Genomic DNA, 18,686 nt, shown 5'->3' with positions numbered 1-18,686 from the left:
TTCATTTCCCTCTGTTAAACACATATCCAGCAATAGGCATGCATCCCAAATGGCACCCTATTCCCTTTATAGTGCTTTTGACCAGGGCCCATCAAAAGTATTGCACTGTGTAGGGAATAGGGTGCCATTTGGGACGCAATCCTGTAGCGAAATTTGATTCTAGATCTGCTGTCTTACCACACTTAAATAAGTTTCATGTGTTCTCATATAGTCAACTTTGCAATGGGCTACTTTTACTGTTCGAATGGAACTCATATTATACTGTATCTACAGTATGACTGTGCTTATCCATAAGTACAATGTAGTGCAAGTCTGTAGGACACTACGCTGTATGTGAACTTTAAACCACCAGTGCACAGTATCAATAACGTGTTGTCAATAACGCAGTATCAATAAGACATACTAGCCGGCAGATTCAATGTTAGCATCACCCATATGCATTACGGACAAGTAACAAAAGTAGGCCTGTTTGGCAGACAATAATACATTATGGGCTTTAATACTATAGCAATCAAAATAATTCTTAAGCAAATCCCCTCTTTGGTCAACCTACAATACAAGTAAAGGCTGCTGGTCATAAGCTCAAGGTAAACTTGATGTAAATGCATTGTTATTCCTATATTGTGAGAAGGGCAGTGAATTGTTCTAAATGTATTGTATTGCATCTAAAGTCTTGGGAATGAATGGTTGGATATAATGCAGGGATTCACACCATGTCAGGTGCACCAAGCTAAACGTCCACTATTATGCTATGTGGTGTAAATATTAAGACAATTAACACTATCAGGTAACATGATAAATGAATGATAAATGAATGAAGAGAAAAGTAATAGTTAATGTACCAGAGAAAGAGAGAGGGGGAAGAGAAATGAAGGACCAATATAAAGGGAGGGATGGAGGGTGTGGTTCTGCATAAAACACATCCCTCTCGCCATCAGTCTCTCACTATCTCACTCTCTCCATATACACTCACTTTCTACTTTGCTTTCTCATTCTTCCTACATCTCGGTGAGTAGAAAATGTCATCTTGGTTTTCTTAACTGGGCTGTCTGATGTTTAAACTTCAGTGTTACTGCAGAGTTTTTTAAATGTAATCCCTGTTTAGTATGTTTTGATTTGTGCACTTCTATTTTTCTCTTGATATTTTCTCACTTTAAAACAAACTGTCCTTCTTTGGTTCCTATTGTGGTTGTCTTATTACGATGCATTGATTCTGTAACTGAGGCTTGCAAACCAGTCATTCCGTAGTAATGTGTTTTACATTGCACAGGACAGGTTGGGTGTAACATATCACTGTGCTCACTACTCAATAGTTGTAATGGAAAAAAGCGATATGTCAACAGTTTTTGGTTCTCCTATTCTAATTCCCTTTTCCTTACTCTCCCTTCTTTCATTCATTCTCCGTCTCATCTGGCTAACGTTACCTTGGCTCTACCCTTTCCTCCCTCAGCCACACCCTAAATAGCAGGCGCACACACACACACACACACACACACACACAAGATTAAAGAAGTGACTCTCTTGGGGTTAACACACCGCATATGGAAAATGAGTAATCCACAGATGGGATTTGCCCAGACCTTAACCTGTTTCCTCATCAGGAGCCATGTGAATTACCAGGAGAGCAGGATCGTTGCCATAACAGTGCCTGTGTTTTTCAATATAGAACCTGTGGTAGATTTTGGTTGCCTCCCAAATGGCACCCTATTCCCTATATGGTACACTACTTTGTTTTGACCAGGGCTATGTAGGAAATATGGTTCTACCATGGGCTCTGTGGAAACCAGGGTTTATTTTTATCCCTCGTCATGGAAAATACAGACAAAAACACAAGAGACAAAAGCTATGATGAAAAAGCTACAGTATGATGCAAAACAAAAACCATATGCTGTCAGTGAATTCATTGAAATGGTTTAATGCCCCACAAATGTCCAGAAACTTTATTTATTTAGTGCTTCTAATAGGTTGTGTGTCCCTCTGTTTCCCCTTTAACTATAGTCACCATGTCTGGGGTCCAGCAGGCCATGTCTCTCCTCATCGCCTCCTTCCACAAGTACTCTGGGAAGGAGGGAGACAAGTTCACCCTCAGCAAGGTTGAGCTGAAAGACCTGCTCCAGGCTGAACTAGGGGAGATGCTGGGGGTGAGTGAGACTGAGCAAGTCCTAATGATCTGGGATCAGATTTCTTGTTGCACTACAGCAGGAGTGTCAAGCTGAATTCCTGGAGGGCCGTCCCACTGGGCACAGACGTCGGTTTAGTTTTGGTTTACATTTGGTTGAGTTGTCAACTAATGTGAATTCAAAGTGAAATCATCAAAAAAAATGACCATGTCATTGGATTTAGGTTAAAAGTTGGGTGAAAAAAATATTAAATTCCCTTATGTTGATTACATTATTTTAATCCAATCAGTTTTCCATGTAGATTCACCATCATCACATTTAATTTGGGGGTTGAAATGATGTGGAAACAACGTTGATTCAACCGGTTTTTGCCCAGTGGGGTGTGTCTGCTGATTTTTGTTATTTCTTTTCAATTTGTGTCCAATGAAGACCTAGATAAATAGGTGAGGGCCTCAAGCAATTGAGTTTGACACCCCTGCACTAGATACTGCACTGTTGCAGTATCTAGTGTTGTTGGTTAGGGTAAGTAAGCATTTCACTGTAAGGTCTACACCTGTTGTATTCGGCGCATGTGACTAATACCGTTTGATTTGATGTGTTGCTGGATCAGTTCTCTCTCTTCAGAGATCCATTGGGCTGGGCAGAATAGGAAAGCTGGAAAGATGGGGTCAATTTTTGAACACAGCTCAAATAAACAATGCTTGCTAACTCCAGCAATGGCATCCCAAAATACTGAAACTCAAAGATTTATCTCACCATTGGCCAGAAATACAGCAATGTGTTGCCATGATCAAAATAAACAGATAGATAAACCGAGACAGTTTGCTGTGTTAACCTCCCTTCTTTCTTCTGCATTCTCTCTGTTTGCAGAAAGCCAGTGACAAGTCAGCAGTGGACAGAATCTTCAAGGACCTGGACTCTAACAAAGACAACACTGTTGACTTCAAGGAGTATGTCACTCTGGTGTCCTGCCTCACGGTGATGTGCAATGACTTCTTCATAAAGAAGTAGAGCACTTTCGCCACCTAGCGGCCGTCATGCAAAACTGCAGGAGGAGACTTCCATTTTCTCTCAACTAAACACGGGAGGGAGGACAGTGACATGCAAACACAGTGAAGCAGCGTAGAGTAGTAATATTACAGTAATAGATAATAGTCAGGTTGATTCTGTGAATGTGTCCTTGTAATGCAAATCCATTAATAAATAAATTAGATCAATAAACTCATTTGATGAGTATGTTCAGCCTGCCCTGGTCTGGGATGGTGTCATTTTACATTTACATTTACGTCATTTAGCAGACGCTCTTATCCAGAGCGACTTACAAATTGGTGCATTCACCTTATGATATCCAGTGGAACAACCACTTTACAATAGTACATCTATATCTTTTTTTTGGGGGGGGGGGTTAGAAGGATTACTTAATCCTATCCCAGGTATTCCTTAAAGAGGTGGGGTTTCAGGTGTCTACGGAAGGTGGTGATTGACTCCGCTGTCCTGGCGTCGTGAGGGAGCTTGTTCCACCATAGGGGTGCCAGAGCAGCGAACAGTTTGGACTGGGCTGAGCGGGAACTGTGCTTCCGCAGAGGTAGGGAGGCGAGCAGGCCAGAGGTGGATGAACACAGTGCCCTTCTTTGGGTGTAGGGACTGATCAGAGCCTGAAGGTACGGAGGTGCCGTTCCCCTCACAGCTCCGTAGGCAAGCATTTTTGTGTGCTGCTGTCACTTCTTCATATCATACGTTTCTTACTGAGGTTTCGTTTAAAGTTGTGATTATAATTCCTCATGAACTCAATAGATATTAGATCATTGATTTAATTAATTGTTCCTTCAACCAAAAGTTGAGCAATTATGTCTTAATTAATTTTCCAGAAGGAACTTCAGTTGTGGCAAGTGGGATTAGATAAAGATAAAGGTATTTATCTTATTAGGTACATCCATCTAGTACCGTGTTGGACCCCCCTTTGCCTGCAGAACAGCCGGAATTCTTTGGCGCATGAATTCTACAAGGTGTGTTGTTCAAACGTTGCTTAATTTGTATCAAGGGACCTAACATCTGCCAGGAAAACATTCCCCACACCATTACACCACTGCCACAGCCTGTACCGTTGACACCAGGCAGGATGGGGCCATGGACTCATGCTGCTTACGTTTTTCCTGACTCTGCCATCAGCATGACTTGATTTATTAGGATCCCTACTGGCCGACGCCAATGGCGACAGCTAGTCCTACTGAGGTGTGACACATAACGAAAAACACATTACAGACAAAAAAAACACTTTCCAATTTATATACATTTAAAACATTAACATGTACTGTGTGTGCATCTATCAGTTACACATACATATATCAGTACATACACACAACAAGTAGGTCACATGGGGGAGGCGTGTTGTGCCGTGAGGTGTTGCTTTATTTGTTTTTTGAAACCAGGTTTGCTGTTCACTTGCGCTATGTAAGATGAAAGGGTGTTCCATGCATTCATTCATGGCTCTGTATAATACTGTACATTTCCTTGAATTTGTTCTGGACCTGGGGACTGTGAAAAGACCCCTGGTGGCATGTCTGGTGGGGTAAGTGTGTATGTCAGTGCTGTTTATACAATGGCTCGGTCTAATCCTGAATGCTGATTGGTTAAAACCTAAATCTATGATGTTAAAATGCCTATTTACTCTGTTCCATCTGACTGCGCAATCCACTGTCTCATCAGCCCAAACAGGCAATTTATACGCTTGATCTCCACTAGAAAAAGCATCTAGACATTATCTCACATTTATTTTAGACTAACATTTAGTTTTCAACAGCGGAGAAACCTTGCTGTCTCCCTCTCCAAATTCAATGTGCCTGTTTCACAGACGTTTTCCCGCCAAAACTCTAACACGTTCTAAAGTACTGGAACAATATTTCTAACATAGGAAACCTTTTCACACTATGTGCAGGACAACAATCCTGTCCCTATGAGTAGGGCAGACATATCACATATCTCAGCTGAAATGACAGAACGTGAGACTGAAGTTAAAGAGGATAATTTCTCGGCTCCCAAGGACAAAGACGGAGTGAATGAAACATTGGAGTTGGTACCTGGTGAGCCAGAGTCTACAACAGTGACCTCTCATTCCAAGAAAAAGAATAAGAATAAGAGGGAAAATGCTAAAACTGTTGAGGTTAATAAGGGACCCCGAAGGTGGTGAAACTCTGGGGAATACAAAAGAAGGCAGCCAAACATCAACGCTGGGCTTCATTCAAACAATCCGGAATCAACAAACACCCAAGCGGCCCAGGGTACCAAGCTCCTCATCAGAGTTAGGTCACCTGCTGATATGGAGGATGTAATTCTGGGAAAAGTGGAGAAAAGTCCCCCTAATTAGCCATCCAGACCAAAATCATTGATGAAGGATTGAAATAATCTATATCTGAGTAATCTAAATGATCTGGTTCAGAGAAGGATATTCTGTGTAAATTCTGTCGCTAACATGGCTTTTCAAGAGAATGAGCAATCTGCTGATAATTTCATTTTAATGCCAACTCTTGATACATGTCCCAAACAAAACCCGCCTTTGAGTCAGAAACCCAGTTGCCTTAACACAGGTATTAGAAAACATTGTGCCATGAAACTTTTTCAAACCATTAATCAGACTAAAATGCTCTGGGATCCTCGTTCCAAAACTAGAGGAATATTGGGAGGTCATCTGAATATTCGTAGCATTATTCTTAGATTTTTTTCTGTTTCTCTGAGTCATGGCTGAAGAAATCTTCCCTTATTTCTTCCTTTAATGTCCCTGGATATTCCATATTCAGGAGGGATAGGGTAGAGGGGGTGGATTGCTTATGTACATTTAAATGCAATCATATCATATGGAAACATGCCAATGACCTTGAATGTATGGGGCTGATGTCTTCCTCTCCCCTCATATGTCTCTCACTATTATTGGATTATATCGACCACCAACATCTGATATCTTGTTTTTCGACCATGTAAATGCCATGCTTAAAGAATGTGATCATAAGAAAGAGATCATCTTCATGGGCAATTTCAATATAAACTGGGAAAACAAAACTTGCAGTAAAAAACTCAATAAGATCACAGATTATTTCAACCTGACTCAAATAATACAAGGTCCAACCAGAGTAACACAGTCATCCCAGACTCAAATTGATCTGGTGTTTACTAACAGACCTGATCGAATAACTAAGTTCAGTAACTTACTAACTGGCATATCTGACCACAATGTTACATTGGTGGTTAGAAAGCTCACTAAAAAGAGATTTAAGAACCATATTAATGTGCAACAGTATAATTTTAAAAAATCCAGAAAAGTGAGCAGAGTAACTACGATGCAGTTCTAAGTCAAATTGGCTGCTCTGATCTGTTAAGCAATGAAGACCCAGAGTCTGGATACAGAACATTTCTGTCAGCTTTTGACAAAGTGGATACCTCTTTTACTAGGAAATTTCAATGTAAGCCAAGATGGAAAACTTCTCTGCCATGGCTCAACAAGGACCTCTGGAGGCAGATGAGAGAACGGGATCTTTCCTTGAAAAAAGCACTAATGTCTGGTAAGAATGATGACAGATGTGTATTTACAGCACTGAGAAATAAGGTGGTTAGGAATATTTAAAAAAAAGCAAAAGCAGAGTTCTTTCTTAGAGTGATCAATGAAGCGAAAGGAAATGGCAAAGTAATTTGGGAAAAGCTCAACAAACTAACAGGGAGGAGCTGAAAAGGCCAAAATATTTCCTGAATTAAAAGTTAATGGGATTCTAATTCAAGACTCCGATTTCATATCCACCACCTATAACCATTTTTTTGTTGACTCTGTCAGGGAACTGGCTCAAAGATTTTCATCCAAGACCATAGTTCTCACCCCCATATGCAGTTGAAGTCAGAAGTTTACATACACTTAGGTTGGAGTCATTAAAACTCGTTTTTCAACGACTCCACTAATTTCTTGTTAACAATCTATAGTTTTGGCAAGTCGGTTACGACATCTACTTTGTGCATGACAAAAGTAATTTTTCCAACAATTGTTTACAGACAGATTATTTCATTTATAATTCACTGTATCACAATTCCAGTGGGTCAGAAGTTTACATACACTAAGTTGACTGTGCCTTTAAACAGCTTGGAAAATCCCAGAAAATGATGTCATGGCTTTAGAAGCTTCTGATAGGCTAATTGACATCATTTGAGTCAATTGGAGGTGTACCTGTGGATGTATTTCAAGGCCTACCTTCAAACTCTGTGCCTCTTTGCTTGACATCATGGGAAAATCAAAATAAATCAGCCAAGACCTCAGAAAAAAACTGTAGACCTCCACAAGTCTGGTTCATCCTTGGGAGCAATTTCCAAACGCCTGAAGGTACCACATTCATCTGTACAAACAATAGTTCGCAAGTATAAACACCATGGGAACACGCAGCCGTCATACCGCTCAGGAAGGAGACGCGTTCTGTCTCCTAGAGGTGAACGTACTTTGGTGCGAAAAGTGCAAATCAATCCCAGAACAACAGCAAAGGATCTTGTGAAGATGCTGGAGGAAACAGGTACAAAAGTATCTATATCCACAGAAAAACGAGTCCTATATCGACATAACCTGAAAGGCCACTCAGCAAGGAAGGAGACACTGCTCCAAAACCGCAATAAAAAAGACAGACTACGGTTTGCAACTGCACATGGGGACAAAGATCGTACTTTTTGGAGAACTGTTCTCTGGTCTGATGAAACAAAAATAGAACGGTTTGGCCATAATGACCATCATTATGTTTGGAGGAAAAAGGGGGAGGCTTGCAAGCCAAAGAACACCATCCCAACCGTGAAGCACGGGGGTGGCAGCATCATGTTGTGGGGGTGCTTTGCTGCAGGAAGGACTGGTGCACTTCACAAAATAGATGGCATCATGAGGGAGGAAAATTATGTGGATATAGTGAAGCACCATCTCAAGACATCAGTCAGGAAGTTAAAGCTTGGTCGCAAATGGGTCTTCCAAATGGACAATGACCCCAAGCATACTTCCAAAGTTTTGGCAAAATGGCTTAAGGACAACAAAGTCAAGGTATTGGAGTGGCCATCACAAAGCCCAGACCTCAAACCTATAGAAAATGTGTGGGCAGAACTGAAAAAGCGTATGCGAGCAAGGAGGCCTACAAACCTGACTCAGTTACACCAGCTCTGTCAGGAGGAATGGGCCAAAATTCACCCAACTTATTGTGGGAGGCTTGTGGAAGGCTACCCGAAAGATTTCACCCAAGTTAAACAATTTAAAGGCAATGCTTTTAAATACTAATTGAGTGTATGTAAACTTCAGACCCACTGGGAATGTGATGAAAGAAATAAAAGCTGAAATAAATCATTCTCTCTACTATTATTCTGACAATTCACATTCTTAAAATAAAGTGGTGATCCTAACTAAGACAGGGAATTTTTACTAGGATTAAATGTCAGGAATTGTGAAAAACTGAGTTTAAATGTATTTGGCTAAGGTGTATGTAAACTTCCGACTTCAACTGTATAATAATAAACCAATATTCAGAATTCCTGAAATCTCAGCGTCAGCAGTGGACAGTATTATTAGCTTCTTCAGGAGCTCTAGAACAAAATATGTATTTGGTCTAGACACTGTATTCCTGAAGAGACACAAATATTCTCTGATTGCCCCTATTGTACATCTAGTCAATCTGTCCATCAAATATGGGTTCTTCCCCAATGCTTGGAAGTCTGCTGCAGTGATACATGTTTTAAAAATCTGGTGACCCAACACTGGTGAAAAATTACCAACCTATAAGCATTCTTCCAGTGGTATGAAAAGTAGCTGAAAGACAGGTGGCTGATCATCTGACTGATCACCTCATTCAGGGCAATTCCATACATCACATGCAATTTGGATTTAGAACGAACTATTCTACCGAAACAGCCAATTGCTATTTTCTGGAATGCATTAAATCTAAACTGGACATAGGTAGTGAAGTCGGTGCAGTCTTTTTGAATCTTAAAAAGGCCTTTGATACTGTGAACCATGAGGTCCTCCTATCCAAACTATCCTTCCTTAATGTGTCCACTGAAGTTATTAGTTTGATGTATTCCTATCTGACAAACAGAAGTCAAAGGGTTCATTTGGGGGACACTCAGTCGGACTCTCTTTACTATAACATTGGGGTCCCACAAGGGTCAATATTAGCCCCCTCCTTCTGTTTACCATTTATTTAAATGATCTCCCATTTGCTTTCCCACAAGTTAACTTGCAGAAGTATGCAGACGATACAGTTCTCTATGTACACTAAAAAAATAGACAGTTGGTTGTGAACATGTTAACTGAAGCTATGGTACATGTTTCTAAATGGATGACTAATTCTTGCCTGCTTTTAAATTTCGACTAGACTGTTTGTATGCACTTCTCTAAGAAATTCATTGATTCTTCCCAACGAGCTGTTCTTGTTAATGGGGAGAATCTGAAAGTTGTGTCTAACTTCAGGTATCTTGGTGTCATTTTGGACTCCAACTTGACATTTAAGAAACATGTGAAGAAGGTGGTTAACACAGTTAAGTTTGGATGATCCAACTTTAGGTTTATAAGACCTTTCCTTCCTCTGGAGGCCGCCAAACTACATATTCATACTATGATCTTATCACATTTGAGATATTGCCTCACATGCTGGTCACAAGCAGGAACTACTATTCTGAAACCAACTGAATCCCTCTACAAACACTTAAGATTTATGATAACAAAACAAACAGTTACATACCACCTTTAAGCAGGATGTAGATGCAAGCCTTGTCTTTAAGATCCTGCATGGTCATACCCCTCCACCCCTATGCCGGCATATATTGCTCAAGGAAAGCACCTCCAAGGTAACAAGGGCAGTAACTAGAGGGGTTTACGTTGTCCCTTTTCGACACAGTAAAATCGGTCAATCGGCCTTCTCTGTTAGAGCTACAATATACTGGAATGCAATGCCCATGGACTTGAGAAGCTGCACTGATTATTGTACTTTTAAATTTGAATTGAAAAATGGCTCAAATCTATCCAAACCTGTACACATGAGTTATCTGTGGTTCCTCGTATGTAAGACGACAGTTGATGATGGTGTTGTTGTTGTTAGAATGATTTATTACTGGATGTAATGTATTGTATTGTTTCGGTGAGTATTTATATTGTGGTTGTGTAATTGTCCTTAGCTGCCCTGGGACTATGGGTGCAAATTAGCTTTTGGCTAACCCTGGCACATTTACATGGATGTTGCATTATTGTAATATTGATGTTGATTAAAGAAAAAATAAATGTGGGGAATGGTCAGTGGAGATCTAAAATAATTATGTAATTTCAGTTGTTATTTTGTTATGTCATTAAAAATGTTTTGAACTCTTAAATCTCAACACGAGGTAGAGGCAATAGTCACCTCCTGGACAATCACTGGTACGGCTGATTAGCTGTCCTAAGTAAAGTATCTAGAAAAACGAATTTAAGTGGGACCAGTGGAACCAGCTATCATCACTCCAATGGGAACCATCGACACCTTCTTCAAAGAGGCAGCTTCAGGAGCGAATGGAAAGTAGAATAAACTACGTAGTTCTGTTCAGGACTACACGACAAGTTACCGGATACAGGACGACGGCAGAGTACAACAGTAGAAGATGAGTGGGGACCCCTTTTGGACATTCAGAGCCTTGCAAGCGTGCCACGGAAAGGCCCAACACCCTTTCTAAGAAGGCCTGTTTCTGACAGCAATACTTGGCGAACCAAGTTTCATGATTTCTTAATCCAAACGGGTGGCAGTTTGTGTGCAAAGTATATGATTACTGGGAGAGTAGTTTCTAAAGTGTCTCTTTCTCTCGCTCGCTCTCTCTCCCTCCCTCTCCATCTCTGTGTCAGTCCTCTAGGTATCTGTTTCTAATGTATTAAGTGTGTATGTTTACCCTGTGTTATCATTTAGTTAGCTAGTAAATAAATAATTAAACCAATTTGTGTAGTACTGAATCATAAATAAGGCTGGGGTTTTTGCAGATGCAGGAGGTTACGACTGTTCAGAATGATGATATGATACAAGATTAGGATTCATGAGTTGACTGTTTATGGATGTAATAGGTAAAGACCTTTAGAGTTTAATTCGCCCCAAATTCCTAATGTGTTAATTGTTACATGATTAATTTAATTGGGTAGCAATTAAACATAGTTAGTTGATTAGATAAATAACAGTCACTAGAATAATGAAAGTAAAGTCACGACAATCAGCTGGTTTCATTTTTATGGATATATACAAATAAATGTAAATTGAAAAAAGGTCAAACGAAACGAAGAGTTAGTTTGCAGTCTTTCTAGCTTCAGTTTGAAGTGATTGCGTTAGCTGTGCTGTTGGCTAGCTCCTCTGAACAACAGTGTCCTGACGAGAGAACCCATTTTCTATGCCTCATTAGCTAATTGTTATGGATGTATCCAAATAAATGTCACCATAAAACAGCTTAAACAAATTAAAATGCACCTACTCTGTTGTTATTCTGGCAGCACTGTTTGATGTGACTGTAAGTTAGCCGTAGTTGGCTAGCTAGCAAGCAAGCGATAAGAACGTTGCCAGCCAGTATGGCAAAGGAACATTTACGAATGATTGGGTCGCGTCCATAGATACAGAACAAAAAGACGAATGACCAGCCGGTTTGGATAGCAACCCCAGATTTTTGTCAGGACTATATCTTGTCTAGCATTATTTGAATATTTATTTTTTTATTTTACCTTTATTTAACTAGGCAAGTCAGTTAAGAACAAATACTTATTTTCAATGACGGCCTAGGAACAGTGCCTTGCCTTGCTCAGGGGCAGAACGACAGATTTGTACCTTGTCAGCTTGTTGGTTGTATAAAAGTGATAATGCCCACAAAGCCGGTGTTTGGAGGATATACTGGCACGGTTTGCCGGCCCTCGGTTACGTCTAGAGCCTAACAACACCCATGCCAATATATCCTCCAAACACCGGATTCTCAGGCATTATCACTTAAGTGTAAGTTGACTATGCAAACAATTTGGAATTTCCAACGCATTAATGTAAAAACAAGAAGTGACGGTGTCAATCTTTCCTCAACACTCAGCCAAAAAAGACTGGAATGCATAGTATTAATATTAACACTCAGATTACGATGAAGAGCAAGACGTGCCACTCTGTTCTGGGCCAGCTGAAGCTTAACCAGGTCTTTCTTTGCAGCACTTGGCCATATGACTGGACAAAAATCTTTACAACCATTGATGCAACAGGAAACGGGATTCGTCGGGCTAGGCGATGTTTATCCACTCCTCAATTGTCCAGTGTTGGTGACCTCGTGTCCACTGGAGCCACTTCTTCCTGTTTTTATCTGAAGGAGTGGAACCCAGTGTGGTTGTCTGCTGCAATAGCCCATACGTGACAAGGACCGACGAGTTGTGCGTTATTTGCCTGTTTGTGGCCCGCCTGTTAGCTTGCACGATTCTTGCAATTCTCATTCGACAAGCTGTTTTCGCCCCACAGGACTGCTGATGACTGGATGTTTTTTGTTTGTCTCACCATTCTCAGTAAACCCTTGACACTGCCGTGCGTGAAAAGCCCAGGAGGCCGGCCGTTTCTGAGACGCTGGAACTGGCGCCCCTGGCACCTACTATCATACCGCACTCAAAGTTGCTTAGGTCCCTCGTTTTGCCCATTCTAACGTTCAATCGAACAGTAACTGAATTCCTCGATGCCTGTCTGCCTGCTTTATATAGCAAGCCACGGCCATGTGACTCACTCTGTAGAAGCGAACCATTTTTGTGAAAAGGGTGGTGTACCTAATAAACTGTAAACATAAAGTAAGTATATAAACAGCAACATTCACATGACAGATACATTTATTTTGTATATACCTTGTAAGCATTTGTAAGTCACAACAATCAATTTCATTAAAAAGCTGTGCTATACAAGACAAATGTAAGTCACACAAATCAATTTTCACTTAAAAGCCGTACTGTTAGTAGCGCTCTTGGTTTCAATAGGTAAAGACCTGAGTATTAGCCTTGATGGCAGTACTGGCTATTCAGTCGATGTGTAAGATCCAAAATAATTTATTTACCCCTCTTACGTGTGCGCTCTTTGTAAATGTTTCGGAGAGCTTTTTTCTTTCTCCCTCCAAGCTTACCACTGACCTGAACAACTCTCTCCTGGGTATTCTAACTTGCCCATGTGAGGGAGACAAACCAGGCAACTACACTAAAGGTTAAGACAGGTTCAATAAAACATCTGTAAAAGGACTGTAAAACAGATTAATTGACATTCAGACTTCTAAGTTTACGTACGAAGTACAGTCTGGACTGACATGTAGAGTGTAAATAAGACAGGAGAGATGACTGAGCCCTGTGGTGATCCATTTGAGATGGTTTCCTTGTGCTGCACTCACCATTGAATCTCACCCAGCGTGGTCTATTTGACAAAATAAGATCAAATCCACAGAATGAGGTTTGGACTTAGGTTCATATTCAAAAGTTTCTGACCTATTAGATGTGGCTGTATTGTGTTAAAAGCACTGGAAAAGTCCACGAATACCATCCGGGCATAGGACTGAGGCTTCTCAAGATGGGACTGTGTAGTAAGCACAGAAGACTATCGTCCCCTCCTCTCTGTTGCTTGTAAGCGAATTGAAGGGGGTCTACAATGTCTCAAATCTTGTTTTGTATGTGGGAGAGAACCAGGTGCTCAAAACTTTTCATTATGACAGGTGTTAATGCAACAGGGTGGGAATCGTTGAGGACAGGTTGATTATTGTAGACACAAGCAGCTTGTTAATTCTTTAGATGCTAAGCTGACATATGGAAAGGTTTTAAGATGGTCATACTATGGATCATTTAGCTATTTGATTTTGAATTTTAGGACCCCTTTAGGTATAACAAAAAAATATACAAAAATGATGTAACGGTTGTTGTTGGAAGTTGAAGGAGTGGACCAAAGCGCAGCGTGGTAAGTGTTCATGATTTTTATTATTCAATGAAACACTCGAACAAAAATAACAATAAACGAAAAGCGCACAGTTCTGTCAGGTACAGAATACAAAACAACTACCCACAACACAGGTGAGAAAAGGCTGCCCAAGTATGATTCCCAATCAGAGACAATGATAGACAGCTGCCTCTGATTGGGAACCCTACTCAGCCAAAACAAAGAAATAGATAACATAGAATGCCCACCCCTCATCACACCCTGACCTAACCAAATAGAGAAATAAAATGGCTCTCTAAGGTCAGGGCGTGACAGTACCCCCCCCCCCCCAAAGGTGCGGACTCCCGGCCGCAAACCTGAACCTATAGGGGAGGGTCCGGGTGGGTATCTACCCTTGGTGGTGGCTCCGGTTCGGGGCATAGCCCCCGCTCCGCCCTCTGATCCCTCTGCTTTTGTGTCACCGGACCGTGGATCGTCGCCGGAGGAAACGGACCGTGGATCAACGCCGGAGGCTCCGAACTGGGAACCCCCGCTGGAGACTCCGGGCTGCAGGCCGTCACAGGAGGTTCCGGGCTGCAGGCCGTCTCAGGAGGTTCCGGGCTGCAGGCCGTCTCAGGAGGTTCCAGGCTGCAGGACGTCTCAGGAGGTTCCGGACTGGGAACTGTCGCTGGAAGCTCTGGACTGGGAACTATCGCCGGAAGCTCTGGACTGGGAACTGTCGCCGGAAGCTCTGGACTGGGAACTGTCGCCGGAAGCTCTGGACTGGGCACTGTCGCCGGAAGCTCTGGAACGGAAAGGCGCACTGGAGGCCTGATGCGTGGGGCTGGCACAGGCGGCGCCAGACTGGTAACACGCACATCAGGGCGAGTGCGGAGAGCAGGAACAGGACACACCGGACTGGGCAGGCGCACTGGAGGCCTAGTGCGTGGAGCCGGGACAGGTGGCACCAGACTGGTGACACGCACTTCAGGGCGAGTGCGAGGAGCAGGCACAGGACGTACTGGGCTGTGGAGGCACACTGGAGACCTGGTGCGTAGAACCGGTGCAGGATATACTGGACCGTGAAGGCGCACTGGAGGTCTGGAGCATAGAGCTGGCACAACCGGTCCTGGCTGAATGTTCACTTTAGCCCGGCACGTGCGGGGTGCTGGCACAGGATGCACTGGGCTGTGAAGGCGCACTGGCGACACAGTTCGTAGAGCTGGTGCAGAATATCCTGGACTGAGGAGACGCACTGGAGACCAGGAGCGCTGAGCCGGCACAATACGTCCTGGCTGAATGCTCACTTTAGCCCGGCAAATGCGGGGAGCCGGCAACGAGCACACCGGGCTGTGAATGCGCACTGGAGATACAGTGCGCATCACTGCATAACATGGTGCCCGACTGGTCACATGCTCCCCACGGTAAGCTGGCTCAGGTCTCAACCCTGACTCTGCCAATCTCCCAGTGTGCCCCCCCTGAAAATCTTGGGGGGGCTGCCTCTCGTGCTTTCGTCGTTGCCGTGCTAATTCCTCGTATCATCGCCGTTCTGCTCTCGCTGCTTCAATCTCCTCCTTCGGACGGCAATACTCCCCGGCCTGCCTCCAGGGTCCTTTCCTGTCCAGGATTTCCTCCCAGGTCCATTGGTCCTGAGTACGCTGCTTGGTCCTTTGGTGGTGGGTAGTTCTGTAACGGTTGTCGTCGGAAGTTGAAGGAGTGGACCAAAGCGCAGCGTGGTAAGTGTTCATGATTTTTATTATTCAATGAAACAGTCGAACAAAAATAACAATAAACGAAAAGCGCCCAGTTCTGTCAGGTACAGAATGCAAAACAGAAAACAACTACCCACAAACACAGGTGGGAAAAGGCTGCCTAAGTATGATTCCCAATCAGAGACAACTGATTGGGAACCCTAATCGGCCAAAACAAAGAAATAGATAACATAGAATGCCCACCCCTCATCAAACCCTGACCTAACCAGATAGAGAAATAAAACGGCTCTCTAAGGTCACTGCGTGACAAATGATTTGATAAAACATAATATTATAATCTAGGAGACACAATTTTCCACCGCCATTTTCTGATTTTAGGACAATTTTGGATGTTGCACACAGTTGGCTAAACACGGTGTGCATCATCCCAAGTTGTCCAAAAATCCCCAAAGTGAATCCACGTCTCTAATTAAAAATCTCTTGTAACTTCAGTAGGCTACTGCTACAGTATCCTATGCTTTGGAGGGGGAGGGGCAGGTAGCCTAAACACACTGGCAATGATTTTCAGCTGGCAGGCAGAGAGACACTATAATAAGTTTCTGAGTGACAGATGGAGAGCTTTGCATTGGCACTTTGTTGTGTTTTGTGTGTGTGTGTGTGTGTGTGTGTGTGGTGTGGGCTATTCCTAATGTTTGGTATACTCAGTGTATATGGCCATTTGATTTTTATTTATTTTTCAATTCCATAATCATAACACACAGCAAGTCAATACACACACTGCCTATTGAGTAAACAAATATGAGATGAATGAATTACTGCACTAAGTCTGGGTCAACTGATGCCCATGGGGAAACAATGCATCCAAAGCCATTTTAGAGAACGTTAACATTGTACACTCAATGTACCATGTATTCTCATAACAATATTATCTGTTGAATATGCTGTAGGTTAGTGGCCATAGGCCTACTGGTACAATGCACACAATGCACATAAGAGCAAAATTCATTTGGGGGTACAGTAACCGAAAAAAGTTGGGAATCACTGCTGTAGGTCAACTTTCATTCAAAAATCGTTTAATTCAAATAACATGTCATTGCAAAAACATTTGCATTAAAAGGACACATTTAATTTTCTGCAAACCAAATAATAAAACCTCAGTACAAAAATGCATAAGGAAAAGCTCATTGTGTGAGGCAGTCCCCAACTTGAAGCAGCTACTGGCCTACTTATGTGTAGGAAGAGCATTCAACGAGCATAACCTCATGTGGGTACACTTTAGCCTTTGATTGTGGCCTCCTGTAATTTTATATTATCAAGATTCACACAAAATGTAAACTAGACATTTTGACTGGAGGGCTACTCCAGACTGCACCTATTATATGTACAGTAGATCAACATCAGCAGGTTATGCACCATTTACATAATAGGGTGGTGACACAGGAGGTTGGTGGCACCTTAATTGGGGAGGACAGGGTCAATGGCTGGAACGACTGTACGGAATGATATCAAACACATGGTTTCCATGTGTTTGATACCATTCCATGAACTCCATTCCAGCCATTGTTAGGTGTGGTCCTCCCCTCAGCAGCCTCATGTGGGGGTGATAAACTTATGCTTGTGTAGGTTAAACCGGAATACAATAAACAGAAAGCATCTGCATACGCTGACAGATCTCAGATCCCGCGTTGCGTGAGTGGGGAAAGTGAAAAGCGGGTCTCGTGATGCGATCAAGGGGCGGGCTGACTGAGGGGATTTGATTATCTGGCCCGGGATATCGCGGTGAAGGCATGAGCCAGGTGCCCCATTCAAAGCACACGGCGGCAAAGTCTACTCAAAAAAAGTAGCCTAGGCTAGATTAAGCATGTGGTGTAATCAAATTAAATTGTATTGGTCGCATACACATATTTAAAATGTGTGTGATGGGATGTATAGACATTATGGACAGTATGTGGATAGAATATTTAGTATATCTGTAGGATATAATAGTATATAAACAGCAATAGTTGAATAGGATGGCATTGACAAGAATACAGTATATATAAATGAAATTAATAAAACAGTATGTAAACATTCTTAAAATGACCAGTGTTCCATTATTAAAGTGACCAGTGATTCCATGTCTACAGTATATATAGTTGAAGTCAGAAGTTTACATCACCTTAGCCAAATACATTTAAACCGTTTTTCACAATTCCTGACATTTAATCCAACTAAAGATGCCCTGTCTTAGGTCAGTTAGGATCACCACTTTATTTTAATAATGTGAAATGTCAGAATAATAGTAGAGAATGATTTATTTCAGCTTTTATTTCTTTCATCACATTCCCAGTGGGTCAGAAGTTTACATACGCTCAATTCATATTTGGTAGCATTGTCTTTAAATTGTGTAACTTGGGTCAAACGTTTTGGGTAGCCTTCCACAAGCTTCCCACAATAAATTGGGTGAATTTTGGCCCATTCCCCCTGACAGAGCTGGTGTAACTGAGTCAGGTTTGCAGGCCTCCTTGCTCGCACACGCTTTTTTCAGTTCTGGCCACAAATATTCTAAAGGATTGAGGTCAGAGCTTTGTGATGGCCACTCAAATACTTCGACTTTGTTGTCCTTAAGCAATTTTGCTACAACTTAGGAAGTATGCTTGGGGTCATTGTCCATTTGGAAGACCCATTTGCGACCAAGCTTTAACTTCCTGACTGATGTCTTGAGATGTTGCTTCAATATATCCACATAATTTTCCTCCCTCATGATGCCATCTATTTTGTGAAGTGCACCAGTCCCTCCTGCAGCAAAGCACCCCCACAGCATGATGCTGCCAACCAAGTGCTTCCCGGTTGGGATGTTGTTCTTCAGCTTGTAAGCTTCCCCTTTTTCCTCCAAACATAACGATGGTCAATATTGCCAAATAGTTATATTTTTGTTTAATCAGACCAGAGGACATTTCTCCAAAAACGACAAT

The 18,686-nt window shown here is 42.1% G+C and overlaps 1 protein-coding gene across 1 annotated transcript; it reads left to right on the top strand.

Moving 5' to 3' along the window:
- Positions 1–916: 916 nt before the first annotated feature.
- Positions 917–3,367, top strand: LOC115176066 (ictacalcin). Its single transcript, XM_029735837.1, has 3 exons — positions 917–1,008; positions 1,999–2,141; positions 2,991–3,367. Exons 2-3 carry the CDS (start codon positions 2,004–2,006, stop codon positions 3,129–3,131), a joined length of 279 nt encoding a protein of 92 aa, XP_029591697.1. The 5' UTR covers positions 917–1,008; positions 1,999–2,003; the 3' UTR covers positions 3,132–3,367.
- The last annotated feature ends 15,319 nt before the right edge of the window (positions 3,368–18,686 follow it).

Source organism: Salmo trutta, chromosome 36 (assembly GCF_901001165.1).
Source record: "Salmo trutta chromosome 36, fSalTru1.1, whole genome shotgun sequence".
Classification (NCBI taxonomy): domain Eukaryota; kingdom Metazoa; phylum Chordata; class Actinopteri; order Salmoniformes; family Salmonidae; genus Salmo; species Salmo trutta.
This window is presented reverse-complemented; position numbering and strand designations above follow the sequence as displayed.

Coding starts and splice junctions, on each gene's coding strand:
- LOC115176066 (XM_029735837.1), top strand. CDS start 2,004: ATGTCTGGGGTCCAGCAGGCCATGTCTCTCCTCATCGCCTCCTTCCAC. Junction 2,142..2,990: donor AACTAGGGGAGATGCTGGGG/GTGAGTGAGACT, acceptor CTCTGTTTGCAG/AAAGCCAGTGACAAGTCAGC.